Consider the following 26,865-nt stretch of genomic DNA (forward strand, 5'->3'; position numbering starts at 1 on the left):
ATTCTCCACGGATTTTTTACCCATGAATCCACCCCATTAGGCTTTCAGCCACCTGAATTATCGGCACCCACATCCTGTGGCCAGCAGTGCCAGGTCTGGAGCAAACACGTCCTTTGGTACAGCCGGGGCAGTTTACTGTGCCCAACACCCTGAGACCTCTTCTTGGCCACTTGGTTCCTCTTTGTCCCACCGAGGGGCCACTTTACTTCCTTCCCACTGCATTACCCGGCTCCGCATCCCATGCCCTGCACAGTAAAGATGCCTGCGGGTGCTTCTCCTGGTGGTCCCCATCACTCCGGGAATGCTCGGGGGCTGTGGGAAGCGCTGAGGTGTCCCTGTCTCCGGAAGGTTGGGCTGAAGGGAGAAAGGAACAGGGAGAGGATAGCTGGGGATGCAGTTGGGAATTTGAGGTAGGAACCGAGACCGGGAAGGAAAGCCGGCGGTGAAACCCATCCCGCCCCACGGCAGACGCACCCTCACCCTTCCCATCACAGAGAACCGGTCCGTCGAGGAGCGGACGGGTCGTCCCGGTGCCGGGACTGGGCGGACACCGCTCCGATCCGCCCCCCGGGCGGTGCCCGGTGCCGACCCGCCCCGTCGGCGAGCGGCGGGCGCGGGGAGCCGGGCGGCGGCAGAGCTGCGGGACGCGCCATGCTGCCCGCTGCCCTGCGCCGATGGCTCCGCCGACCCAAGGTGAGACCAGGGGGATCGCACCGGGACCGCCCTCCCTGCTCCCGGGACCGGCGGAGCCCCCGGACGGCCCCCGTCGGGGGGATCCAGGAGCTCCGGCGATCCCGGGCGGAGGGGGGTGCGGCGCGGATCCCTCGTGGTGGAGCGGGAGGAAGAAGCGGGGGGGACTCCGGAGGACCTTTCCCGGTGTTTACAGCCAGGCACGGATCGCTTCCAAAGCTGCTGGGATGCGGCTGAGCTTGTTCATCCTGCTCTGCCCCCGGGGAAACTGAGGCACGGGTGGGTGGGGAGGGCGGCGCTCCCCGGGCGGAGCCAGAGCTGCCGTGGGAGGTCCCACGTACCTGCCCGAATAGGTGTTTGTGGATACGTGGGGTCCGATCCCTCCACGACTGTGGGAATGGGAGATTTGGGATCCCGCTGAAGCAGCACGTGGAGATGCGGGGTGCCCCCACCATCACCCCTCTGCTCTTCCCGCAGCGCTCCGACCCACGCCTGCTCTCCCAGTTCTTCTTTGCCGACGAGAGAGTGACACGGGTGGTGGCCGAGATCAATGGGCTGGATGCCGAACTAGATCCGCAGCAGTACCTGGTGCTCCTCAACCAGCTCCACTTCAGCCAGGTACGGGGACAGCCCGGATCCCGCTATGACTCGGCCCCTCCGGGAAGCCGCGGGTGACACCCCTGCCTTCCCCAGGCTCACCTGCTGGCCGTCCTGGAGCGGATCATGGAGGAGTGCATCCCCACGCAGCGGCACAGCCGTGACTACCTGGTCAAGTTCCCCGAGGAGCTCTTGGTGGACAACTTGGGGAACCACATGCTGTTTGCTGCCGAGGTGAGCCCAGGGCCATGGACATCCCACCGTGAGCTGACCCTGGTGTTAGGCAGTGCCTTGGGTGCTGGCTGCTGACAGTCCCTATCCTGGCAGTGTCTCCTGGCTGGGACCTTCCTGGAGTTGGAGGAGTCGGATGGGGCACAGCTGCGGCCCCAGGCCAGGAATCTGCTGTGCAGCCTGGAGCTGGTGCGGACAGTGCTGCGGGAGCAAAGCCTGAGCCAACCCAACTCCTACCCAGAGCCTGTCCGAGCTGTGCTCATCCAATTCGACCGGCTGTTTGCAGAGTTTGAGCTGAGGTAAGGGGCAGGGTTAGGATGCTGGGGTCGTGGTGGGCTGTGCCAGGACTGTAGGGACCTCAAGTCTCCCCATCTCTCCAGCTACGTGTCCTCGCTGGTGGCAGTGAAGTCTCCTGATGAGATCTACAGGCAGCAGGAGATCATTGTGCTCTTCTGTGAGACAGTGGAGAGGTAAGTGAGGGACACTGTGTGTCAGGTGGAGGCTGCAGGGACTCCAGCCCCAAGGATGGGCAGCATCCCTAGGCTCAGATCCACTGGAAGGGTGTCTGTGTGTCCCCAGAGCCCTGCACCTGGGCTACCTGACTCAGGAGATGATTGATGGCTATGAACCACTGCTGATGTTCACCATCCCTCGCCTGGCCATTATCAGGTGGGTGCAGACCCTGGAGAAGGGGGTATGTTCCCTGCCCTGTACCAGCCCCTTCTTCCCATGAGGAGTTTGGGTCCTAGGCAACCCCCGACATGAATTGGGTTCTGTCTCCTCACAGTGGTCTCCTCATCTACCCCGAGGGTCCCCTCAGCCTAGACCGGAGACCTGAGGAGATGTCCCGGGTCTTCAGCCCCTTCTACAACCTCCTAAAGAAGATCAGGTGTGCAGCGGGGGGTGATGGGTGGGGCTGTGGGACAGCAGTAGGGCCATGACATGGGGCTGAAGCCAACCCCTCACCACAGGGACCTGTTGTGGGTGCTGTCAGCAGAGGAGCTCTGCCTGCTGGAGAGGAGCCTGTGCACAGCTGAACAGGAGGATCCCTGCAGTCCAGATGCCCCCCTAACTTGGGGGGCAGCTGTGCCCAGCGGGGACCCCCCTGCTCCCTTCAGTCTTCTGGAGGTCCCTAATGCCACCCAACCACCTTCCACCTGCATGACGCGACTGGGACCCCCCAGTGCAGTGGATGACGTGGGCACCGACTGGCAGCAGGGGCATGTGGTGGGCAGGGAACAGGGCCAAGATGGCAAATCCCCGTCCAGTGGGACAGGGATATCTCGTACCATCCCTGGCGTAATGGTCACCTCCCCACTGCGCAGCCCCCAGCCCCTTGGGAGCAGCCCAGGAATGGGGGTCCATGCCACCCCAAATGCCCGCTGCTTGGAGCTGCGCTCCCGCTACAGCAGCACCAAGGATATGCTGCACACCCTCTTCGTCTGCATCTCGGGTGAGTGACCCCCCAAGCCAACCCCCTGGCACCCTGATCCCCCCCAGCACCCTGACCCCCCACCCTCCTGGTGCAGGGGTGGCTGATCAGCTCCAGACCAACTTTGCCAGTGATATGCGAAGCATCTTGAAAACGGTCTTCAAGATTGTGTGCTCACAGGCGGAGTCCTCAGAGGAGCAGAGTGGCAGCAGTGAGTAATCCCCAGGGACATGTGGGACTGCTCCTCTCTGCCCTGCCCATTACCCATTCCTGGTGAGACAAGGCCACAGCCCTAGGCTTGGGAAAAACGTGGCTGTAGTGCCCGCCCAGCTCCAGCTTGGCTGGACCACAACCCTTGTCCCTGCAGAAGAGAAAGATGGTGACTCCTGTGTGACACATGCTCCTGGCATCTCTGACTGCCCACTGTGCTCCAGCACTGCAGAGGCTGCCCGGCTCCGGAGGGCAGGTAAGGCACTGCCCAGGTGCCATGGCTCTGGGGCAGGGTGTGAGGCTGGGGCTGATCATGCCTCATCCTGCCTTAGGGGATCTGGCTGTGAGGGGAGCCAGGTTGAGGGGTTTTTACCAGTGTGTTTTGCCCAGCAGGTGCCCGCCACCTGCCCGAGTGGGTGCCGGACAGCACATGCAGCCAGTGCTCTGCCTGCTGCTCGCCCTTCACCCTGCTACGCCGCCGGCACCACTGCCGCAGCTGTGGGAAGGTACAACAGGGTTGAGATGGAGCATGTGGGGTTCCCTGAGGGACCCAGCCCTGCTCAGCCCCTCTCTGCCCTCCCTGCAGATCTTCTGTGCCCGCTGCTCACCGAACACCGCAGTGCTGCCCCACTATGGCCACACCAAACCTGTACGTGTCTGCACCCACTGCTACACCACACATCTCCCGCCCACATCCCGCTGTGCCCGGAGCCAGTGAGAGCCCCTCTGCCAGATCTACTTCATAGGAGGCTGCACAACTGGGTGCCCAGGGCCGCTTTGGGGCTGCCGGGCAGCACCTCGGCCCCGTGACTCTCCTCATAGCTTGGTGGGCACGGCGGCAGGACCCCCCCAGATGGTGTTAGGCCTCCCCCGATGCACAGGGGCAGGACCCCACACAAGGTGGCAGCTCATACGGGGTGATGGTGGGCGCAGGACCGCCTCTCCTGGTGCACCGTGGCCTGCTCTGCTTTCGGTGAGCTGCCTGCTGCTGCCGTGCACCTGCCCCCCGGCTGGAAATGTGCTTCGTAGTGGTTTTTTTTCAGGTGAACTTTGGCTGCTGTTGGGTCCTGGGGCAGAGTCTCCCCCCGGGGCCTGGCCTGAGAAGGTGCAAACACCACTCACATGACAGCGGGTGCCCCGGGGCCACCCGTGCCGTGCCGTGCCGTGCCCAGGAGCTGGGGCCCGGCGCTGCCCTTCCTTCCCTATCGCCTCCACCTGATGGATTTTAATAAAGAGATAAACCCGTCTGTCTGGGCCGTGTGGCGCTGGGCCGCGGCGATTCCCGGGGGGGCTGGTGGGCGCGGCCGGTCTGGGGACACCCATGGCTTCGGTGGGGCGGAGGATGAGTGGTTGGGGGTAGCAGGGCGTGCGCGCTCCCGCCCGGCTGCATAGGCGGACACGCGCGATCCGCGCCACGCGCGTCACCGGGCGCACCTTTCCTGGGGGCGTGGCTATGGGTGGGCGTGGCCAATGGGGTGTCAATTGCTTAAACACCGCCAGGGGCGTGGCATGGTGGCCGGGGCGTGGCCAGCGCCGTCCCCTCCCGCCGATTCAAATTTGAAGCACGCTTTTTCCCGCCTGAATTTGTTTGCCCGCCGAAGTGACGTCAGCAGAGCGGAGCGTCCCGCAGCCAATGAGCGCTCGGCTCACGGCCTCCCCCCCCCCGCCTCTCGCCATGGAGCCCGCGGCCACCAGCATCCAGGTGCTGCTCCAGGCGGCCGAGTTCCTGGAGCACTGCGAGCACCGATACCCACTCGGCCTGGCCGAGGCCGAGCACGGCTACGCCGCGCTCTGCCCTGCGCCGTCGCGCCGGGCCGTGGGCAGCGTCAGGTGAGCGGCGGGCGAGTGAGTGGGTGGGTGGACGGCGGCGGTCGGTGGCGGCCGGGCTGATCACTGGGATGTCTTCCGCAGGTCGATGCACAACGCGCTGGAGAAGCACAGGTACGGGAGCGTAGAGGGAGAGCAGTGGGGCAGGGGGTGGTAGAGTTCGTGCCTCTCTGTGGCTGACCCCCGTGTCGTTCCCCCCCTGCCCGGCCCCAGGAGAGCCCAGCTCCGGTGCTGTCTGGAGCGGCTGAAGCAGCAGGTACCGGTGGGTACGGGGCCATCCCGTTCCACCACGCTGAGCCTCCTGCACCGTGCCCGACTTCATATCCAGGTAAGGGGTGTGTTGGCCCCAGCATCGCTCGGGAGGTCCTGTGTGGCAACTGGGCCGCCCAGCTCAGCCCCTGCTCATGGCTCACCGGGCCCCCACAGAGGCTGGAGGAGCAGGAACTGAGAGCACGAAGGGCCAAGGACCAGCTGCGGGACCGACAGCGGAGCCTGCAGCGGCGGCTGGAACTGCTTCTCTTGCCCACTGATGGGGAACGGGCACGGGCTGACAGCCTGGACTCGTCCCGGCTCTCAGAGCCCTCCGAGGAAGGTAAGAAAGGGGAAAGAAAGAAAGAAAGAAAGAAAGAAAGAAAGAACGAGGGTGGGCAGGGAGGGAAAGCAGCAAGGACCTGACCCGGCCTTCCCCGTGTGCCCAGAGGATGCCGAGGTAGAGGTAGATGGTGTGGTGTTCAGCGGGGACCTGCTGCCCAGCTTTGGCACCGGGAGGGACCACAGCTACTCCAGCCCCCACAGCCCGGCATCCTGACGGTGCCTGCTGCCTTCCCTGAACTGCCTGCCTGCCTCCTTCCTGCTGGAAATCTGGTCTCAGCCAGACTCACGACAGCTGACAGGCTAAGGGGCCACAGGTGGGGGCAAGAGTTCAGCTTTACCCCCCACAGCTGGGTGGCACCGGCTGTGGCACTGGGTGCATGGGGCTGGCACTGCACTGTGGCACCCGATGTGCACCATAAGCACTGGAAGAGGTGCTGGAAGAAGGCCCAGTTGTCACCAAGGACACCCTCCTGCCTCCTCCTGTGTACCCCTGGGCAATCTGGGGGCTGCCTGGTGTGGGTATGGGGCAGTGCTGCTCATTGCAGACATGACTACAGGAAGGCTCTCCTGCCCCTGGAGCGCCAGAAGGGGAAACGAGTGCATTAAGCAACCTGCCTTCATGCTCCCGCAGCCTCCCCACTCTCTTGTACAGATCTGACACTTTATAATAAAGGCACTTGGTAAAACCCTGGCCTGTGTCTTCCCTACAGAGGGCTGGACTCCCAGAGTGGAGAGCAGTGCTGGGTTCCGCTCTAGCCAGGCCAGCCTCAGCCATATCAGAGGTGGGAGTAGATTCTTTAATGATAATTACATCTCAGAAAGGGTCAAACAGCAGCTGATTGTCAGACTTATACAGTTTCTTTAAAAATATAAAATCTAAGGAGTCTCCTATCTGTCCTGGTGCAGCTGGCCCCTCACACATACTGCTTCTTCTTGGTGGCTGCCTTGCTTGCCAGGTCCTTGGCTTTCTCCGTAGCAGCCAGAGCTGTTTCCTTGGCTTTCTCGGTTGCTTCCTTGGCTGTCTCCACCAGTGTTTTGGATGGAGCTTCTCCTACAACATGGAAGCTATTAACCCCACAGGAGCGCCGGCTAGACCGGCCCTGCCACTGAGGCACTTCCCCGCACAGGGAGGAAGGAAGATGAGCCTGGTGTTCCTGACCCCAGCACGTCAGGGCACGTTGCAAAGGGGAACCACAGGCACGTGACTGTTGCCATGTTCCATCCCCTCCTGCCTGCACTCCACCCTTGCCCGGCCCTGCAATCACTGCTGGTCTGTTCCACTCAGGAAGAGCAGGCTGTGCCACAGGGCAAAGGAAAGGGCTGAGGATTTCACAGCCAGATTAGTTCAAGCCACAACCTGCCCGTGGACTGAAGTGGTCCCAGTATGACCTCTAACTCCAAGAGACCCGTCCCGGTCAGCCCCAGCCTGCCCTTGGTGCCCACCTTGCATTCTTGCTAGCACGTATTCAAATCCCTTAGTGCTCTTGGTCACGTTGCTTTTGAACCTGGCCAGACCAAACTCCTGCAAGAGAAAAGTCAGTGAAGGTGCGAGCCCTGTCACACACAGCTCCTGGGGCTTTGTTCCAGTGACTTTCACCGTGATAGTTCTGGGTGCCTCAAGAGCTCATGAGGATGTGGAGGAGCAAAGGGAAAGGATGTAAAAGCCAACACAAAGAAAGGGTAGAGCAGGGACGAGCAGCAGCTTTACTGCTTGAGCTCACCTGGATGGCCCGCGAGACGCCAAATAGGCTGGAAGATACCCAGGCTTCCCGCTTGACCTCGGTCCAATTGCTGTTCTCGGGGTTCACCCGGTACTCGCAGCGCTCCTCCACCACCTGCACGAGGCACAGCCCACCTGTGGGCACTGCTGGGTCCCCTCCACCCCCCACACCCACCCAGCAGCAGCACCTACCATGAGACGAGCGTGGTTGATGTTCCAGGTGAATGTGGTCATGGTTCGGTTCTTGGGGTCCACGATTGAGTCCTCCAGGATGTAGACGGAGTGGGCGACATTGGCTGGGAAGAAGCGCTCTGCCCAGCGCGGCATCCGGTTGGTCTTGGTCAGGAGCCGCCGAGAGAGCAGCTTGTGGTCCGGCGTCACCTCCCGGTGCACAATGTCTTCGGTCAAGACATGTTTGCTAAAACGGGGAAGAAAACATCAAGCCCGACTCCTCGCCAACTCTCCCCCGGGGCAGGGAATCGTCAGGAACTGAAGGATTAAAGAGGCTGCAATGAGGCAAGAATCAACTGCCCGCTGGGCTCTGGTGGTGCGGGACACCCATCCCCGAAGGCTGGAGCCCGCGGGACCCCCGGGGAAAGGGCTGGGATGAGGATGGGGAGTGGCACCAATCCCAGGTGAGACCGGGATGGCGGAAGGGAGCGGGGGGGTCGCGGAGGGCCTAGGCGCACCTGTAGGGGTTGGGGTAGCGCTGCCAGAAGGCGGCGAACACCTGGTCCCAGGGCCCCTTGAGGACGCTCAGGCTGGCGCAGTATTTCCCCATGGGGCCGCCGCTCAGGCCCGCGCCTGCTGGGCGGCCGCCATGCGGCCCGCGCGCCCCACCCCGCCCCGCCGCGCGCTTCCGCCCGCACTGCGCACTTCCGGCACGCCTCTCCCGCTTCCGGCCACCCCCTCCCGCTTCCGGTCCCGCCCCAGCCGCTGCGGCCCCGCCCCGCGGCGGCGGCGGCGCGAGGATGAGCGGGAGGCGAGTGGACGCCAAGGTGGTGCTGCTGGGGCAGGAGGGGGTGGGCAAGAGCAGCCTCGTGGAGCGTTGCGCCCATGGCCGCTTCCGCGCCGGGCCCTACCAGAACGTGAGTGACACACCGGCACCTCGCGGCCCCGCGCCGCTGCCGCGCGTCCCCGGCATGGCCGCCCCCGTGTCTCCCTCGCCTCCCCGGCATGAACCCCTCCCGTGTCACCCCCGCAATCCTGCCCGTGGTCACCTTGTTTCCGCGCCGTGTTCCTGGGATGCTGCCACGCACGTCTCTGGGACGGCGTCCCATCGTGTTGTTCCCCCCGTGTCCGGACCCACCACGTCCGTCCCTCGCCCGCGGGTCGGTCCGCTCGTTTACTCACCCTCCTTCCGCATCCCCTGGGTTGAATTCCCCCCGTGTCCCTGCGCCGGTTTCCACCGTGTTACCAGGCCAGATGTTCCCGCGTCCCCAGGCCGGTTCCCACCACTCCTCTTGCTTCGCTTCCAGACGATCGGAGCCGCTTTTGTGGCCAAGGTGATGACCGTGGGGGACCAGACAGTGACCCTGGGCATCTGGGTAAGTGCAGAGGCGAGGGGTGCCCCGCTGACATCCCTGTCCACCCCATGGCTGAGGGACCCCTGTGACCCTCCAACCCCTGTCATCTGCCGAGCGCTTCCCTGTCGCCCCCAGGACACGGCGGGCTCGGAGCGCTATGAGGCCATGAGCCGTATCTACTACCGGGGAGCGCGGGCTGCCGTCGTCTGCTACGGTAAGGGCACGGAGAATGGGAAAGGGAAGAAGCGGTGACTGCAAAGGTCCCGGGCCAGGGTGGTAGAGACACCGGTGGGTCGGGCACTGAGCAGCAGTGTCAGCAGACCCTGATTCCTCTCCCCAGATCTCACTGACAGTGGCAGTTTCCAGCGAGCCAAGTTCTGGGTGAACGAGCTGCAGAACTGTGAGGAGGTACGGGGGGCCGGAGGGCTGTGAAGCCTCGCCACAAGACAAAGGGCGCCGCTGGTGGGGATGTGTTGGGGACCCTTCCCAACACTTTTCCTGCCGCAGGGCTGCCGGATCTACCTGTGTGGCACCAAGAGCGACCTGCTGGAGGAGGACAGGAAAAAGAGGGGGGTTGACTTCCACGATGTGCAGGACTATGCTGACGGTACGGCTGGTGCTGGCCCTTCCCGGGCTCACGAGCATTGAGTGGGTGGGGAGTGAGGGAGGATTGAGCTACTGCATCCACACGAGGAGCTGTGCCCTTGCCGTGGGCCCACAGCAGATCCAATGGCACCAGGACTCCCTGTGTGGTAAGACACTGGCTCTGCCAGGGACCTTCCTGGGCACAGCATGTCCTGACATGGGCAGGCACATGGCCAGCTGGGCCAAGGGGCTGGGAGCCCTGCCCTGGGTCCCTGCCAGCCTGCTGTCAGCAGCTGTGCCCAAGGGGTGACTCTGGGGGCAGACAAGCACGTGGGGCCATATCTGCTGCACCTGCAGCAAGTGCCAACCTGGGCCCTCATTTCAGAGATCAAAGCAGACCACTTTGAGACCTCCAGTAAAACGGGCCAGAATGTGGGTGAGTAGCCCCCCGCTGGGGCCATGTCCTGGCTGAGCAGGGCTGGGGGCTCTGCCTGGCAGGGGGGCACCCACACCTGCCATGCCTCCTTTCTCCTTAGATGAGCTGTTCCAAAAGGTGGCCGAGGACTACGTCAACTTCTCCGCCTTCCAGGTGATGACAGGTGAGTAGGCAGGACCTGTCCTTCCCCAGGCACCCTTTCATGTGCCTCTAGGAAAGGTGCAGAGCATGAGCTCTGGGGGTCTGGCAGGGCTTCTCTTGGGGCTGCTGTGGCTCCATGCCAGGGATTGTCTCTTGGAGATTGAGTTCCATCACAGCATCCTCATGCCTGCTCAGGCCAGGCTTAGCACATCCACCCAGCTGGGTCATGGCGGCCTTTGGCAGCCAGAAGCCAGGAGCCTTGCTGGGCTGAAGGACTAGCTCAGCTCTGCACGAGCCCTGCCCAGGCATGCTCAGCCTGGCTGTGCCTCCCGCCCTGGGCTGGGCCATGCCATGCCCGTGAGCTGTGCGCCATAACCCTGAACCTTGCCACTTCTCCACGGGACACCAAACCCTGCCCAGGGGACCTGCCTGGGAGGTGCCAGGGCCCACACGTGGACCAGCAGCTTTGGTGGCATAGAAGTGCCAGCAGCCTGCCACTCCTGCTCTCTTCCAGAGGACAAGGGTGTCAACCTGGGCCAGAGGAACAGTCCCTACTTCTACAGCTGCTGCCACCACTGAGCCCCTGTGCCAAAAGGGAATGGCTGCTGCCGGACAGGCAGCTGGTGCGTGCTGGACTCCTCTGTTTTTTTACCTGCTGTGTTTTAGCTGTTTGGGCCTGTCTGCAGCACAGCCTACAGACTGTTCTGGCACACAGAGCGGCATAGGGCTGCCGTGCAGTGCCGGGAATCATGGACTGTCATCCTGGGGACCCCCTCCCTGCCACCTGGGGCGTTTGTGGGAGCTGTGGTGGCCCAGCGGTGGCCAGTAATTTATTCTCTCAGAGATGCTTGATTCTTTGCAGATTTATTTAAGCGTCTTCTCTCGAGGTGTACAATGTAAATAAAACGCGTTGTGGTCTGAGCCGTACCCCTGCGCGCGAGGCTGTCAGGGCTCTCCCTTCCCTGCCTCCCCCCACTCAGCAACACAAACCACAAGAGGACATCGAGAGTAAAGTTAAACTTTACTTTACAGTAATTTTTCTTCTATATACAAAGAATTACAGTACATGTTCTGGGAGCACCTAGGCAGGGCAACCCTCTTTTCATTATAAGTTTCACATACACAGCCAACAGTCTAAGGGGAGCAAAATGAAAGTAATCAATGGTCCAAGACTCTCCCCTCTCCCTCTTCTAAAAATAATATACATGCTGGAAATATGTAGTTTTCTCCCACCTGCTCTGGCATTCCTTCTTAAAACTGACAGACAACTCCTGGCCAGGGCTGAGCACCCCCTTGTTCCCCCTGCAGGGCTCCGGCGCCGGCCTCTGCCTTGGCTGGGATCCTTGACTCCTGATGGGTTTCCCTCTACCTGAGCCTGCAGAACAGGACCCTGTGGGGGACCCCCATTCGCTGCCACCCTGTGGGCAGCAGACCTCAGAGGGGAAGGCAGGCAGCATAGGGCTGCTCACACCAAGGTTCCTCCCACAAGCAAACCTTCCACTCGTGGCTCCAGCACAACTTATGCTGCTGCCACGAGTGTCCCCCATGTCCCTGGGCAGTGAGGAAGGGGCAGTGGGCAGCCACTTTTCCCCAGGGCCCTCAGCTAGCTGGCAGCCAGAACCCCAGCTAAGAGCACACAGTGCAGGAGGGTGGCGGGGGCATTAAAAGCGAGGCACAGTGCCCAACACGGTCAGTGTCTCGAGGGTGAGAAGGCTGGTGGGGCAGTGAGCTCGGCCCCATGGATATGCAGAGCTGGGAGTGCCACTGCTGAAAGGCTTCCATGGCCCCTTGCAGGGAAAAGCCACTCCCTGCGCTCCCAACACATCTCACCTCCCACCCACGCCGGGGCCACCCTCAGCTCCAGCAACACTCCACCTTGAGCCTCCCAGTGCTTGCTGCTTTTCCTTTTAACAAGTTCCCAGTGTCTAAAAAAATACACAAAACCCAGTTCCTTGAAGTCAACAACTCGGAAACATCAGAAAAAGAAACAAAAACTGAAACCAGCTCAGTACCAAACGGACACAAAGAACATGCAGTAGCGGGTGCCTGCTTGCTTCACGTGGCTCCACCGGCTCCCCACGGGGCTCAGTGGCACACTGGTTTGAGTCTCAAAACCACCATAATCTTAAGGAACCGAGTCACTCCTTGTCCTGGTTCAGTCGCAGGTGCTGAAGCCCGGCCCCAGCTCCAGGGGGATGGGATCAGCTGGCCAAGAAGCCTCAGCCTGTGGGCCAGGAGCTGTGTGAGTCCAGCCCTACTGTGCTAAGCTGCCAACGGTTTACAATAGCACCACAATAGCCCAAGGGCTTTGCCAAGGGCAAACTTGATTAAAACTTTACCTTGAAATAGGCCTAGCAACACCCATTTCTCAGATTTCCCTAGGAGGTAGATTCAGTGCTGTAGGGACTGTCCATCACTGCTGCTCCTCCAGCCCGACCTCACACCATCTGTCCTGTCCCTCGGCACCAAACTTTGTTTACATCATTTTTGTAGGACCTGGAGCAGGAATCTTGCATTCTCCCATCTCTTGCTAAGCAAGGGCACTGCTACCCCACAGGTGAGACTCCTGCTGAAGCCAGGCAAGTGGCAGAGCAGTCCTCAAGCTCCAGTGTCCCGTGTCACAGGCCCTGGGAGCCCCAAGCACCCATCAGCCCAGCTGTGCTGCGGCAAGAGGAGCAGCCTCCCTTGCAAATGCTGCCACCAGCGTTATCACTGTCACAGGAAGGTGGGTAATTAGCACGGACAAAGCCTGGGAGATCAAACACAGCATCTCCCCACACTTTCAGAGTAGCTGCACGATTTGCCACTTTGCTTTAACAATCACTGGCCAGCAAAGGCCGAAAGCCTCATCAGTAATTTAGGGCAAAGCACATTACAAGCAGGTTACAATTATGGTTATTCCAAACATCAAGCAAAATCAGAAGTTAAGGCTGAAATTAAAAATAATCAGAAGGTGTTGAACGTCTGAGGTTTCTCAAACTCCCCCTGCCCTGTAACAACAGTGGCTGTGGTGTCCAGACGGCACACCCACAGCATACTCAGGGCTAACACACTGCCAAGAGCATCAAGGTTAGGGCTGCTTTTTCTTTCTTTTCTGTGAAACTAAGCTGAAGCTTTTCTAGCAAATGCACTGTCTCACCTTAGTTCTTTAATGTCCTTTACATTCAACCATCTCTTATCTCTCAAATTTCAACACCAGCCACACCTTCAGAGCCTCTGCCTGCAGGGGTTTAACCCTGAATTAACTCGTGCTCCCACGGTACCACCCAGATGCTTTGTGTATTGAAGTGACTCTGGTACCTGTGGAGCTTTTTTTGTTAAATAGGAAAAGTTTAACTGGAGAACAGCAATAAAGCAAGCTACCATGGGCTAATTTGCATCTGGAGACGTGCAAGTAGGTGAGGTGATTATTCCTTACAGTGATAACTCTCCTGCTAGATTCACCAGAGCCCTGGCTGACAGTGGGCACTGGGGAAGATGGGACAAGCCACGCAGAACGGTGGCCTGTGCCTCCTCCCCTCCTGCCCACACATCCCACAGGTCCTGTGGTGGCTCCTCCTCTGCAACCCTCATACCGACGGGGCACAAGGCCCTGACACGCTGTTACCCTCATCAGAGCTCTTCTGTCACCAAAGGGCACCTGAGACTCTCCTGCCCACAGTGGAAATCCAACACTGAAGTGGGTCCTATGGTGAGGTGGAGGACAATGGCTGCTGACCCCAGCCCACCGCTCTGAGCAGGGGCAGCAGTTATCCTGGCAGCAAGAATGTTGACCAGCAGTGTTCATATAGGAGCAGAGCCTACAACCCCTTCAGAAATGGGAGCCTATCAGGAATGAGTCTGGAAAATTCTTGTGAGCCATTGTGGAACACCAGGGAAGAGACAGAAATAATTACACCCTTGATTCTGCTTCTACAGTGCTCCAAAACAGTGAATCAACACAGGAGTCACCTCTCACCCACCTTGGGTACAATTAGGGCTAACCCAGGACTAAGTGACCGGATGACTGGATCGTTCCAACACAGCAACAGAGCATCACAGCCTTGGCATGGAGCTGTTGCACAGGTCTGAGCCCAGCACGAGGCTGCAGCAGTGTCTCTCCCACAGAGTCTGCCAGGGGTATGGGTTACTTTGCTTCTATCTTGTACTTTTAAAATCCCCCGTGATTCAAACTGGTTGAATTCTGAAGGCAGCAAACAAACCCAACTGCTTCAACACAGACATGTCCCTCTCCTCCAAGGCAGTGCTGCCAGCTACCACCACAGTGAGTCACCTTGAGTACAGAAAATGTCCTCATTTTCTTCACAAGGGTTTTGCTGCCTGAAGCGGTTCCCTAGCTCATGCTCCCTGATGAGGGCAGGCTGGACAAGGGCAGGGTTGCAAGCTGGTCAGGCCTTGTTTACATGGCCCAAAACAGCCTAGAGACTTCCAAAAGCACCACTGGTCCCTCTGAAAAGCCCTCCTGATCTGACAGTATCACCCAGGGCTCCAACGAGGACAAAGAGGGAAGTGCAGCTTCCTGGCTTCCTCCTTCAACGATGTTCCTCAACACCAGTTTTGCCAAGCAGCCTCCTAGCTATGCTGAACTCAACTTTCCAACAGTAGCTACAAGGTAGCAAGCCAGAAACCTGTATACTTGTGGAAAAGGGAGACAAGAAGAGAAATAGGGTACAGTAGCTGCAACAAAGTAGGCTGTGGGAAATGCCATGCAATGGTTTAATCCACGTTCACTGTTCCAAACAAGCTTTTGGGTAAGCACCTGCTGGCATGAAAGGCGGCGGCTGCTGCCGTGAGCCTCACCCTGCTACGTGAGCCCGCGATTTATAAAAGTGATTTTTTTTCAAACCTGCTCTTGTGAGAATTCGCTGAGAACTTCTCCATTTTACAGATTTAAAAAAGCCTGCACCAAAAATATTCACAGTTTATTTTTTCATGAAACAAGTAACTAGTTAACACGTGACAATGCGAAGCAGAGGTGGACAGAGCAGTGCAGAGACCTCTCTGGTTACAGCGGGAGCTAGCTGGGTGCTGGCACTGAGGAAACCCTACTTACACAATCTACATGACTAAGTCCAGCTCATGGGAAGGCTTATAAATGTAAATTCAAGATTTATTTTCCTTCTCACACATGATAAATACTTAATATACTGAACGTCATATTTTTTTTTTTTTTTTTTTTTGTTTAAAAACCTTAATGAATGCCCTTAAGGTAATCTTCTCTCTCAATGGATCTGAGTTGTCCTGATTCCCTTTGTGGAGGAGTCACGCAGGAATGCAAGCTGCTTGCATTTCCCTAGTTTCAGCAGCAAGCAGGAACTGACCTGCCAGTCTTCCCGGAAAAAAAACAATATGAAACAAGTTTCCATAAGCCATAAAGCTTTTCCAAGTCGTGAGCTATTCTACAAAGGATCTGAAATGATTTGGACTAAAGAAGAGATGCACCATAGCACTGGTAATGTCCCCTTGTGGCCAGCACACCCAGCCTTTACAGCAGAACGTTGTCTCGGGGTGCACACATCAGGAAAGAACGGATCGGGATTTGTCTTGGTACAGGTGTCTGCCTCCCTTCATAGAAAACTGCAAAGCTCATGACTGTCTGCTCTGGGAGCAGCAGGCACTTGCAAGCCAGGTGGGAACAAGGACCTGCTCCCATGTTGAAGGAAGGAGGTCAGCATGGGGCTGAACTCTCCCTTCCTAGGGAGGGGCCTGCGGATCTGCCTGCAAGGAGAAGGATACACACACTGGAGCTGCGCAAGGGTCTGGCGGCGGCACGGAGATCTGAGGCAGCGGCCCCAGATCGGTGGAGTTCAGGTAATTACAGAGGTAATGTGTTGTGAGAGTGGGAAAAAGCTGGGCAGCAGCGTTTCCTTGGCAGGACATCAACCCTATCCAGGCCAGGCAGTGCCACCAAAGGAGGTCTGTCCTCGTCCTGCCTGCGAGGGTGCTGGTGGTCACAAGATGCTGCAGGTCCCTGGGACTCTGCTGCCTGCCCCATGAGCACCACAGCCAAGTCAACTTCTGCCTCAACGCTTGAGTGAACGGCTTTCAGCAGGCCTAGTCTGGACACCAGCCTGATGACCACCAGGTACTTAACACTGCCTTCACTGTAAAAAGAAGAGGAAAAAAGAAAGCCAGCCAGCTGCTGGAGCCCGCTGTGTTCCAGTGTGAGAACTACAATTCAGTTGGATGGACGCACACGCGCGCACACACATGCACACCAACACAGTCCAGTTAATTCAAGTCTCCTTTGGTTGAAGAAGAGTTAAGCCAGAAACTACACAAGGGGAAGGTGTTGAGATGGGTCCCGATCCAGCTATGGCACCCTTGCCTCTGCGCTGTGCAGTGAGTGGGACAGGCTTGGCTTGCTGCTGGCAACACCAGATGTGATGGGAACACGTTCTGAACACGTCTGAGGCAAAGGGAGAAAGGATTGCTCAGTTCGCTGGCTCACGCTGACAACAGAGGTCTAGAAGAGACTGGATGGAAATTTGAAAGGGAGCACTGTCCTCCTGGCAGGGTAGTGCTCAGCACCTCCAGGAACCCACTCTGCTCTGCTCCGCTACTGCTGCTTTATGGGTCACTACGTTGTCAAGTGGAAGAAAACACTCCGTGTGTCCTGTGCTAAAGGATTAAGACACAAGAATGAAAAAAACTGCCAGATGACTTCTTCCAAGATCTCTCTTTTCCCTGACCTCCTCCAGATTTCCCACTTCTTGGACCTGGCCAGTCACAGCTCTGTAAAAAAGGAGCCTGAATGGATACTGACTATTGCTGGAGAAAACTGCACTGAGTTAGTGCAGGAGCTCCTCTCCCATCTCACTGGAGATGATCCCTGTCCTTTTGCAAACCACACACACAGCATGTCGCAGTGAACACACAGACAAACCTCATAAAGCAACGCCCTGCAGGGACAGAGACCTGGGCAGGTGACATAAAATCCCTTTCCTGTTTCTGGAGTCTGGCACGGACACTCACCCAACTGCTCACCATGTGATCCCTGAAACATCTCCAGTGCCAGGGCAGCCTGACTGATCCACTTTCTTTAAATGCAGTAACAAGAGCAAGGCCCCTGGCTGTACCTGGGAACTCACCTATGAATCAAACCTGGAGCTTGAACATGCTGGATCAGTAATGTGACCATTTCAATGGAATTGGAGATTTTTACCCAGAATGGACTCTTTATTTCAGCTTTGCCATTTGTAAAAGGAAGAGGAAAAGGTCATGGATGCTCTCTCCCTTTGGATGGGCCAGACTCAGATTTAAGAGAATGTCCTTGCTCATGTCACAAGAGAATATGGATGGGATGTGCATGGGTTAGGGGCTGGGCTCAGGGAAGTGAATAAAAAAAACAAAAGATTCCCCCTCCCTAAACATTAAACGACTGAAACCTGCCTCCCATATTCACCAACCTCACTTTGGCTCTGAGTCAGCCAACTCATGACAGACAGAATCCTGGTTACAGGCTAGCGCTGTGTTTTGTTCAGGCAAAGGGTCCTGCCCCCGAGGAGTCTGTATTTTTCCACTCAGCCAAGCAATCTGATCAATTGTCTGAATGTTCTTGACAAGCCACTGCATCTGCTCCGGGGGCACTGGCGCTTCCCTGGCTGGCCGAGGGGTCTGCTCGAATGCACACAATCTCTCTGATGTCCACGGGGTCTGCTCCGAGGGGGCTGAGGCCACTTCCCAGCTGGGCTGAAGGGTTGGCTCTGGTAGTTTCTCTGCTGTCCTGGAAGGCTGCTCTGCAGGCGTCAGGGCTTTTGTGGTGGACCAGTGGCTTTGCTCATGCGTCTGTAGTTTCTCCGTAGGCCAAGGTACTTGTCCAACGTGCATCACCGCCTTCCCAGCAGACCAAGAGATTTGTTCCTCAGCTAACATGGTCCTCTCTTTCTGCTGGGGACTCAGCTCCACAGCTGGGGCTCCTCTCTCCTTCAGCTGAGCATTCTGGTCGACAGGACGCAGCGCCTTCTCCGACAGCAGCAGCCTGGGAGCTGATGCAGCTAGAGGCTTGTCCAAGGCTTGAGGCCGAGGAGCCACAGCAGCAGCCAGCTTATCCGACGCCTGAGGCCATGGGGCTTTAAGAGTGAGAGGCCGAGACACTCCAGAGCTGAGAGGCTTTTCCAAAGGAAGAACCCGCTGGGCCCCGGAGTCAGCAGCCTTCTCTGGAGGAAGGGGTCGTAGCACCCCAGGGGAGAGAGACTTCTGTGTGAGCGGGATCTGAAGGGCCTCTGAGCTGAAACCCTTCTCCGTGGGCAGGACATGTGGTGACCGGGAGCCAGGGGCCTTCTCTGGAGACAGGGGCCACAGACACCCCAAGCTGGGAGCCTTCTCTGTGGGCAGGATCTGAGGCATACCCGAACCAGCAGCCTTCTCTGGAGGCAGGGGATGGGGTGACTCAGAGCTGGGAGACTTCTCTGTGTCTGGGACCTGCACTGCCCCGGAGAAGGAAGCCTTTTCTAGAGGCAGGGATTGTAGTACTGCTGATCCAGGAGCCTTCTCTGAGGGCAGGATCCGTGACACTGGGGAGTCTGGGACTTTTTCAACGGAAACAGACCACAGCACCTCAGGACTGGAAGCCATCTCCAGCTCTGGGACCTGTGGCGCCACAGAGCTGGAAGCCTCTTCCACAGCCTGTGGCTCTGGACTCTGGGCAGAGGAGTCATCCAGCGGCTGGAGCTGATCAGCCTCAGGAGGCTCATCCTCCGGCTGGGACTGCAGCATCCCCACCGTGGCGAGGAGTCTGTCAGACAGCGGAGGATGCAGGCATTTCATGGGGAACTCATCCAGCAGCTCGGGCTGCTGGGCCCTGCTGTCAATGAGGGACTTGTCCGATAACTCCAAAACCTCGGGGGCATCAGGAGTCTCATCTGACAGCTGGAGCTGCAGGTCACCAGCAGTAACAAGTGACTCATCCAACGGGGACTGCGGTGATCCCGGAGGAGATTTGCTCGGCAGCTGAGGCTGTGAGGCGTCACTGGAGGACTCGTCCAGTGGCCAGAGCACCGCGTTGCTGGGAGGTTTGTCAGATTGCTGAGGCCGCAGTGCTACAATGATGGGCTGCTTCTCTGACTGCAGCCTGAGGGACAGGGCAGCCTGGGGTTTGTCTGATGGCTGCAGGCGAAGCGACAGGGTGGTGGGAGGTTTGTCTGAAGGCTGAAGCCGGAGCGAGAGGGTGGTGGAAGGTTTGTTGGATGGCTTCAGCCTCAGTGACAAGGTGGCGGGGGGTTTATTTGACGGTGGCAGTCTCAGAGCCAGGGTGGCAGGTGGTTTGTCTGGTGAAGGTAGCCTGAGGGCCAGGGTGGTGGGGGGCTTGTTTGATGGCTGCAACCTCAGGGCAAGGGTGGTGGGGGGCTTGTCTGAAGAAGGCAGCCTCAGCGCTAGGGTAGCAGGGGGTTTTTCTGGTGACTGCAGTCTGAGGGCCACAGACTGAGGTAGGCTGTCCAGGGGCTGAACACTCAGGTCTGTGTCTGCCTCTGTGTCTGCAGGCAGCTGCTCTGGTGGCTGAGTGTCCTCACCATTAGTCAGGCCTTCTATGGGAGGCGCATACTCACGAATTTCTCCTGGCTCTAGAGGGTGAGGCCCACAGGGATCGTGCTCTGTACAGCATAATCGTCCATCCAGCTTGGAAATGAAGAGCATTCCTTCCCGGTGCTGCTTGCAGAAGGACCTGGGGCACATCTCACAGAATGAAGCTGCTTCCTTACCACACACATCACACTGGTGCCACGGGCATTCCCACTTTCCTGCATGGAAAAAAGACACACCTTAAGAGTAGGACAAGGGCAAGAGACAAAGACCTGCTGCAAAGGGAGTTCAGGGGAAAGTGAGAACACTCCTGTAATATCCACATACAATTCTACATGTCCTCTTCAGTTTCTGCCTTAGTTTGACAGGCAGTTAACATCAATCTGCATTCTCAGAAGCAGCAAGGGCAAGAATAATCATGACAAACATAAGCCACATTAGCTCAGACCAAATGCCCATCTGGCTCCTGCACAGCACTAACCAACAGAGGAGTCTAGAGAGGAGCAGACATCCCTAGCTTGCACATCTCTGTTGCTCTGATTTTCACAGAAAGCAGCAGTGGTTATCTGTGCACAACACCCAAAGGACATGTTTGTTAAGCAAACACGTCTAATTAATCCTTTAATTCTGGGTCAAGAACCTCCCTTCCTGTTTTTTAGAAAGAAGAAGTGAGAGAGCAGTGATCACAAGGGCAAAGTTTCTATTGTCTCTGAACCCAAAGGCACATCCTTAACTTCTGTCCATGTATGGCCACGATAAAACAAAGCCGCTCCCCCAGCAGCTCCATCTTCACAGCAAACCTACCAATCAGTAGCAATATTTGTATCAGTAGCAAAAATTGGTACCATCAGTACCAATACCACCAGCAAAACACAACACTACACTTCAGAGATTGCTGCTTGTCTCACTTGTAGATGACCTCCCTTGCTCAGCCTGCTGCTCCCTCAGCCAACGCTGTGGCTGGCTCTACCAAATGCTTCCAGTTGATGGACACAACCAGGCACACACTGAACTCCACAGACCTGTGGCTGTGGCTACCAGCTCCTTTCCGGGGAGGATGTTCCTGCAGCACAGCACTGAGCAGCTGTGGGCACTGCTCCCTGGACTTGTGCAACAGCAGCTCTCCACTCCCCTCTCTCACGCTGCTTTTCCCCTGGGATTGAAGGCAACATGAAGTAAGTTTTTCCCCTGCTTTGAAGCCAGTCCAAGGCTTCTGTTCCAGTCTCAAAATATGCACACTGCTCTTCTGTGTCTTTTCCAATTTTTAGGCATTTTTTTCCAAGTGAGGATGTTTAACACTTCCCATGGTCTCCCCTGCTCCTGGCTCACAGTGCTGCAGCTTAGGCTGTCACTGTCCCCCCTGCACCAGCAGCATCCCAGAGAGCCACACAACACTAGGCCACTGCAAAGACCCTGGGACCATCCTTATAGAGGTCATTTGTACAGATGGAAAATGAAATAAGTAAAAACCTGCTAATTTGTTGCAGGAAGGATAAATCCTATCAAACCACTGTAATAGTCTTTGACAGGGTAAAAAGGTCCAATAAATAAGCACCCTCTCCAGGGGCAACCCAGAGCTCTTGGAAGTAAGATCACACAATTAGCAAACATGGAAACAAGCAGGAAATTCCAATTACTTGACAGTAATGCCCATGGCAGAAGAAACATCTGAAGTAGAAAGTGCTGAACCTTTCATGTCCTGAATGATACTCTGAGGAGCAAGCTATGAAAATCACTGCCTATGTGTGAAAAGAGTAAAAATGCTACAACTGAGTGAAAATCATTCTCAAAAACCCGTTATTAACGGTCTTGTGGCAAACTGAGGAGGCATTTCAAATTACATCTTTCAGAAGTATATTTTAATGCATACAGTAATTTAAATTTCTGAAAGCAGAACAGCAAATACTCTTACAGATACAGGTAGATAACATCGAGCCTGTAAGGGACTGCAAAAATCCAGTTGGACAGGCTCAGAATTTGAACTGGACAAATGCTCTTGCACCAACAAGGTGTAATTAAATAAAGACAGGTGCAAAACAGGATCACAGGAAGAAGAAATAAGTAAGAGAAAAGGATCAAAATGAAAACTCAAGAAGGATAAATCAAACCATAAACATCGCATCAATATAAGATATTTTTGTAAAACAAGTAAAACATAATTTCAAAAGAAATTTTATGTAAAGAACAAAATATAATTATTCTCTTCTGTCAGAGTAATCAAGGCCTCGGCTGCAATGCTGTTAAAATACTTCTTTCCAGTTTTAAAAAAATGTGTAGGCAAGTGGGACACAGTCCAGAGTAGATCAAAAATAAAAACTTGAGGCTATGTTTGTATAAGCCGGAAAAGGACTGAGACAACAATCCTCCACTATGTAAAAAAATGTGTATCAGAGCTGGCAATCCTTTGTGGTTTAAAGTCAAGTTTTTAGGAGAAACTTTGCAAATGGAAAGCAGGGGAAGAGGTTGGACTGTACTTTTTGAGTTTTTTTTAATTTCAAATTTTTGCCCTCATTTCACCACAAACTAGAATAAGCTTTGGTACTGTTCTCTTATACATGAACTAATGGCTATTCAGACATTTAAGAGATTGTTTTCTAACTCCTACTTTCCAGCAGTGTTTCTCCTCACCATTCAACTCACAACTGTCTTCAACTTTGGGAAAACAGCCAGTGTGATAACCAATACCTCAGTTGCGATTATACTCTGCCAGGCCCCAAGAATGGGGTCAGTTCACAACAACCATCTCAGGCAAGGACCAGCTTCACCTTCAACAATTAGTTCATCTTTTTGCAGTCACAGTGGGGTGCAAACCAAGGCTGGGTTGTTTGGGCAACAAGGTTTGTTCAAGGGAGAAAGATTTCTCTAAATGTTAAGATGCTGTGAATAGAGTGCAAGGTCATGAGCAGCACCCAGGACACCCAGAGCCAACACTGTGACCCAAGCAGAGCCCAGCTGTGCATAGCACTGACCTGCAGGTCTCTTGGTCAGGTTGAGACAGTCAGCATGGTACACCTTGGGGCAGCCTGACTTCTTACAAGAGACCAGCTGCCCTCCATCTCCACAGCTGAAACACTCGTCCTCCCGCTCCTTCATCACCTCTGCCTGTGACCTGCGCTTCATCTGCGGCCGCCTCTTGAGCTTCTTGGACTTCTCCTCGCTGAGGCTGGGCTGGCTCTGTGGGTGAAACAATGGGGGTTAATGCACGGCTCTGCTCCATCCACCTGCTCCCTTCCTGCTCCAAATAAAAATCCCACTGCCAGCTACACCTGTGCAGCATCTCTAGTGCTAATTGGCAACTAATTTACTACAGCAAATAGCTCCTAGTTGTTTTGAAAGAGCCTGGAAGTCCTGCAGCAAAGCTTGTCTCAACATGGAATTTATACAACTAGCAACAACAGAATGAGGAGCTGGGGCTGCCTGGTGTCACTGAGCTCCTGCCGCCTCTCACAGACTCTTCAGGTCAAAGCAGTCAGGTCTCCTGGCACACGACTCGTGAGGAATCTATCCAGGGCCTTCCTGGACTTTTTCATTCATCACTTCCCTCTCCATTTTCAGTCTGAATTTATCTGTCATTAGTTTAGACCTATTTGTTCTTGTGTTAGTGCTGCTCTTTCGCATCAGAATCACAAAATCTTTGGATTGTTTGGTTGGAAAAGACCTCCAATACCCATCAAGTTCAACATTTGAAGCTTTTCTAGCTCCCTGAAGAAACCTCTGGGACACACTCTCCTGCTTGCAAACTGAAACTTTCACAGTCTGCACACTCAGTGTCCCCAGTGGCTTTTCTCTGCCCTTATTTTATCCCAAACGAAAGTTACAGAATTACACATGCTACCTCAGATAACGCCTCACAGGGAGTGTACAGAGACATCAACACTTAGCCAAAAGATCACAAAATTCCCCCAAAGCACTGCCCCCATTTGCCTTTTCTACAGCTGTGTCACACCACAGCTCAGTCCTGCACAGTGGCTCCTTCTCCACCACAATTGACCGGTCATGACCTTCTCATCGTGGATTTGTTCCTGCTGTTAACCTCTCCAAATGTGTACTGTGGAATATCCAATCTCTGTTTCCCCACACTCAGTTATTCCTTTGCAACTGCCCCATCCTCTCACTCTCCCATGCCAATGACAACGGAACTCTGTGTCATCAGTACAGTAAATTATCTGTATAGTGAAGGAACTACAACTGGACCCAGGACAGACAACTAAATGGTTCGAGTGCTCTCTTCTCTGGCCTAGGGCTTCCTCTAACCCTGCTTTTCCAACTCCCCCTCCAAGCCAGGCTGAGTCTCCCATTGTGTTGAACACTCAGTTCCACAAAGAAGATGTTTCTTGCCCCCAGTCCTGACCTTATCAAAGCACCATCAGTTTAGTTTATCTAAGGAGATATGAGCTAAATTCTGTGCCATCTTCTACATCTCTTTGTGTTCAAGTATGCATTCTCCGTGCAGGACATCTCTGTGTGCTGAGACAATGCCTACGAAGCAATTTTCACATCCTTTATTCTGCATAAAAATAGAGCATAATATTTTCATCACCGAAGCATTTAAAAACCTTGGTCTCCAGATCTACAATTTCAGAACACTGCAGTTGGCTATCCAGCTTTCCTGTCACCAAGGAGTTACATCCCTTGATTGTTTCCTTCCCCTTCACATGTGGATGTTTCTGCTTTCATTCCATCATTCCCCCTGACAATGGGGACAAGCCAGGCCTTTCTTATCACTGAAAATGCAGGCACTGAAATGCCTGCATCTAAACTATGCCACTGATTTTCTGCGCCTACTTCCTTGGCCATCTAATTACACAGAGAACAAGAAAATCCCTTCACAGCTAATTTGAATGTCTAAGAGAGGTCTAACAGCTGGACTAAGCGATTCCCACTTGCTCCCTGCAGTACAATAGACTCCCAAACATTCTTCCACACTCCCAGTTAGAAGGCACTTTTAAGAGTGAACTTGAGTATAATCAGTTTTGTCTTGCTGTATCTTCAGGAAGCTTAAAAATGCATCTACTGTGAGAAGAAATTTTTTAAAAAAACCACCCGAAGGTACTGTTTTCTCGGGATTGTTTCTTAGCCCATCTCATCAAGATGGAATGAGTCGCCTCAGATATCACAATGGAATATGAATGCCAACTAAAGGGCACCTTTTTCTGATTTCCATCGTACAATCTGCAATTTCAAGGCAAAAATTACAGTCAAACCATGTATAACACAGGGGCAGAACAAAATCAATTGAACTTTAAATTGCAACCCGAAAAAGAACTAAATACATCAGATGTACAACCCCCGTCATCTGTCAGCTTCTGAAGACATCCATTTTTTATTTTTATAAATTAATTTTTCTCAAGAACTAATCTCTGGAGAATTCATAAAACCTTCCCTATATGGGGCTTAACAACTGTGCTGCTGGAGATTTTTAACCCTTAACTGTGGGCACGGCAGGATCCACATGCCAGAGCAGAGGGATTACAGACTGATTTGGTGAAGCACTTGTAACAAACCAACAGCTGAAACATAGATTTAGCGGGTGACAGCTGGGAACTCGGCCAACTGCTTCTGTTATTTCCTTTTCCCAGTGAGAACCAGCTCACACAAGGAGGTAATTGAAATCAATTCCTGTTACTGCAACATTAGTTACAGATCGAAGCCCGCAAAAAGTCAGTGAGTTCTAAAAACTGGCGGTCTTTCTACTACAGATATGGCAAATTTCTTATGTCTGTCTGATGCGTAAAAATCAGTCACTTCATTAAAACCAGAATAAAACCAAGAATTTTACTTAGACTAGATGGTGAGGTAGCAGCCTTCTGGCTCTAAAGCAACATCAGTGTGAAGGAATGTGTTTGCTGGCCTTTGATGCATGCTCACTATTTACTCAAGCTTTTACTTTTGGGCTGAGTTGTATTTTCTTGATTATCTGATTAAGTCTTTCCCATGCCTGTCCTTTGCTCCTCTAGTGCTATGGAAATTGCCATGATAAGAAGTAGAAAATTTTTTTAAAAAACCCCACAAAAACCCCTCTTTCTTTTATTTTTCCAGTGTAAAATAAAACTTCCTGTCATTATTTATAGCAACTCTGATAACTGAAGACTAAGATTTGCTCTCTCAGAATGAAAACTCGAATATTTAACTCATTTCAAGCACTGGTCCCATGGGCACACTGAAATGATCTCTTCAACCTGAAACCTCTGCAACCAATCAATGATACACATCTATGCAAAGAGGTGATTAGGAAGAACAAAAGGATGCATCATACCTTCGGCCTTACTCCTAGGAAGCCACTGCAGTTTGGGGCACCACATTTACAAACGGTCTTTCCATTTCCCAAACACTCCAGATTGTAGTTGAAAGTCAGCTCAGTCCCTGGCACAAAAGCAGATCAAAACCAAGCAAGTTGTTAATGAATTACAGAGTGGAATGTTTTACTACTGAAGTAAAAGCACTTTTTAAATATAATGTCACAAATGACTGCCACCACTACACGAGGACTCCAAACTATTAATCTCCCCACAGATTTGTGTAGATTGAAAATTCAGTTCAACCCCTCACCCCTACCCCATTTCACAGCTAAAAAGGGCATTGATCCTGTAGCAGGGCCCTGTATCAAGCCCCTATGATACCATGGCTGTGTGTGTTTCATTTCTAGTGCTGCTGTTAAGCCTCATGAATACCCGTATGAAAATAAAAATTAAATCCCGTTCCAGGGAGCTACAAACCCTCCCTTTTCCCTACAGAACCCTCGAGGCTACTGCAGGCATTGACAGTGAGTTCCTTACCAGCTTTGATATTTACAAGTGCGAAGAGCCCAACCCGAGTGTCACCATTCACACACCATTTCTGAGTCTCACAGTTGGGCTGGCAGCAATGATTCATGAACCGAGCATAGTTGCCCTTTGGCCCAGCATCAATGATTCGGTCCTGGAATTGCAAAAAAACAAAACCCAGAAAATAACATTTCAATCAGCTCTCATCAACTGCAATCAAACAGCTCTGAAGCCTCTGGCCAGTGCTGGTAAATCACATGGCAATACAGCCTCCGGCACATCATCCTTCTCCTCAAAGACACAGGGCTCCCAAACAGCCAGGACACTGCTGCTTTCTGGGAAACAAGGTCTCCCTGTGGCATCAGTACTGGATAAACACCACTCCACACGCTTCCAAGACAGCGGTTCCAGGCCCCAACTTCTGCTTAAAATCAAAATAGCAGTTCCTATTTCTTCCGTGGCAGTGTGTAGAAGGAAAACAGGAAGAATGTGTAAGCTGAGGAACACTGGTGCATAGCTTGTTACAGGGCTGAGAGGAGAGGGAAGCTGCAACTGAGATTTGCTTTTGTAGTAATGAGGGAGATATTAAC

The 26,865-nt window shown here is 54.6% G+C and overlaps 5 protein-coding genes across 10 annotated transcripts in view; 3 read left to right on the forward strand and 2 right to left on the reverse strand.

Annotated features, from left to right (window-relative positions):
* The first annotated feature begins 597 nt into the window (after nt 1-597).
* LOC106852935 (lateral signaling target protein 2 homolog) lies at nt 598-4,400 on the forward strand. Of its 3 annotated transcripts, none has more exons than XM_088173937.1 (12): nt 598-693; nt 1,168-1,308; nt 1,384-1,521; nt 1,615-1,817; nt 1,899-1,988; nt 2,098-2,187; nt 2,306-2,407; nt 2,490-2,971; nt 3,048-3,161; nt 3,318-3,416; nt 3,551-3,666; nt 3,725-4,400. In XM_088173937.1, the coding sequence occupies exons 1-12, from the start codon at nt 652-654 to the stop codon at nt 3,968-3,970; spliced, it is 1,863 nt and encodes a 620-aa protein (XP_088030063.1). In that variant the 5' UTR covers nt 598-651; the 3' UTR covers nt 3,971-4,400. The 3 variants fall into 3 exon arrangements, with proteins under 3 accessions (XP_088030063.1, XP_088030062.1, XP_014731396.2); XM_088173936.1 differs by having other exon boundaries at nt 3,747-4,400; XM_014875910.2 differs by having other exon boundaries at nt 3,554-3,666; nt 3,747-4,400.
* A 433-nt stretch (nt 4,401-4,833) lies between these two features.
* MXD3 (MAX dimerization protein 3) lies at nt 4,834-6,261 on the forward strand. Its single transcript, XM_014875900.2, has 5 exons — nt 4,834-4,990; nt 5,072-5,101; nt 5,201-5,315; nt 5,414-5,579; nt 5,686-6,261. The coding sequence occupies exons 1-5, from the start codon at nt 4,836-4,838 to the stop codon at nt 5,793-5,795; spliced, it is 576 nt and encodes a 191-aa protein (XP_014731386.1). The 5' UTR covers nt 4,834-4,835; the 3' UTR covers nt 5,796-6,261.
* A 96-nt stretch (nt 6,262-6,357) lies between these two features.
* Nucleotides 6,358-8,138, reverse strand: PRELID1 (PRELI domain containing 1). The gene is made up of 5 exons (XM_014876040.2): nt 7,991-8,138; nt 7,494-7,719; nt 7,303-7,416; nt 7,025-7,103; nt 6,358-6,632 (listed from the first exon to the last, which is right to left on the reverse strand). Exons 1-5 carry the CDS (start codon nt 8,080-8,082, stop codon nt 6,496-6,498), a joined length of 648 nt encoding a protein of 215 aa, XP_014731526.1. The 5' UTR covers nt 8,083-8,138; the 3' UTR covers nt 6,358-6,495.
* RAB24 (RAB24, member RAS oncogene family) lies at nt 8,066-11,819 on the forward strand. The gene is made up of 8 exons (XM_014875925.2): nt 8,066-8,389; nt 8,780-8,848; nt 8,963-9,041; nt 9,168-9,235; nt 9,335-9,434; nt 9,798-9,848; nt 9,949-10,011; nt 10,504-11,819. The coding sequence occupies exons 1-8, from the start codon at nt 8,081-8,083 to the stop codon at nt 10,566-10,568; spliced, it is 804 nt and encodes a 267-aa protein (XP_014731411.2). The 5' UTR covers nt 8,066-8,080; the 3' UTR covers nt 10,569-11,819.
* NSD1 (nuclear receptor binding SET domain protein 1) overlaps nt 10,992-26,865 on the reverse strand; it is a 59,751-nt gene continuing 43,877 nt past the window's right edge. For 3 of the 4 annotated variants that reach the window (XM_088173935.1, XM_014875924.2, XM_088173934.1), the window contains exons 19-22: nt 26,288-26,429; nt 25,768-25,874; nt 22,481-22,685; nt 10,992-19,729 (exon numbers count right to left, since the gene is read on the reverse strand). In XM_088173935.1, coding sequence (XP_088030061.1) covers nt 17,400-19,729; nt 22,481-22,685; nt 25,768-25,874; nt 26,288-26,429 — 2,784 coding nt within the window. In that variant the 3' untranslated portion in view covers nt 10,992-17,399. The remainder of the gene's footprint in view (nt 19,730-22,480; nt 22,686-25,767; nt 25,875-26,287; nt 26,430-26,865) is intronic. The other variant, XM_088173933.1, reaches the window with a different exon arrangement.

This window comes from Sturnus vulgaris, chromosome 15, assembly GCF_052056855.1.
Source record: "Sturnus vulgaris isolate bStuVul1 chromosome 15, bStuVul1.hap1, whole genome shotgun sequence".
NCBI lineage: Eukaryota > Metazoa > Chordata > Aves > Passeriformes > Sturnidae > Sturnus > Sturnus vulgaris.

Bases quoted from the DNA above. Each gene is read 5' to 3' on its own strand.
- LOC106852935 (XM_088173937.1), top strand. From the start codon at position 652: ATGCTGCCCGCTGCCCTGCGCCGATGGCTCCGCCGACCCAAG. The intron at 1,989-2,097 runs GTAAGTGAGGGA...GTGTGTCCCCAG, and splicing joins TTCTGTGAGACAGTGGAGAG to AGCCCTGCACCTGGGCTACC. The intron at 3,667-3,724 runs GTACAACAGGGT...AGCCCTGCTCAG, and splicing joins ACTGCCGCAGCTGTGGGAAG to CCCCTCTCTGCCCTCCCTGC.
- MXD3 (XM_014875900.2), top strand. From the start codon at position 4,836: ATGGAGCCCGCGGCCACCAGCATCCAGGTGCTGCTCCAGGCGGCCGAG. The intron at 4,991-5,071 runs GTGAGCGGCGGG...TGTCTTCCGCAG, and splicing joins CGGGCCGTGGGCAGCGTCAG to GTCGATGCACAACGCGCTGG. The intron at 5,316-5,413 runs GTAAGGGGTGTG...GGGCCCCCACAG, and splicing joins GTGCCCGACTTCATATCCAG to AGGCTGGAGGAGCAGGAACT.
- RAB24 (XM_014875925.2), top strand. From the start codon at position 8,081: ATGGGGCCGCCGCTCAGGCCCGCGCCTGCTGGGCGGCCGCCATGCGGC. The intron at 9,435-9,797 runs GTACGGCTGGTG...CCCTCATTTCAG, and splicing joins TGTGCAGGACTATGCTGACG to AGATCAAAGCAGACCACTTT. The intron at 9,849-9,948 runs GTGAGTAGCCCC...CTTTCTCCTTAG, and splicing joins TAAAACGGGCCAGAATGTGG to ATGAGCTGTTCCAAAAGGTG.
- PRELID1 (XM_014876040.2), bottom strand. From the start codon at position 8,082: ATGGGGAAATACTGCGCCAGCCTGAGCGTCCTCAAGGGGCCCTGGGAC. The intron at 7,417-7,493 runs GTAGGTGCTGCT...TGCCTCGTGCAG, and splicing joins TCAACCACGCTCGTCTCATG to GTGGTGGAGGAGCGCTGCGA. The intron at 7,104-7,302 runs GTGAGCTCAAGC...TTTCTCTTGCAG, and splicing joins GCGTCTCGCGGGCCATCCAG to GAGTTTGGTCTGGCCAGGTT.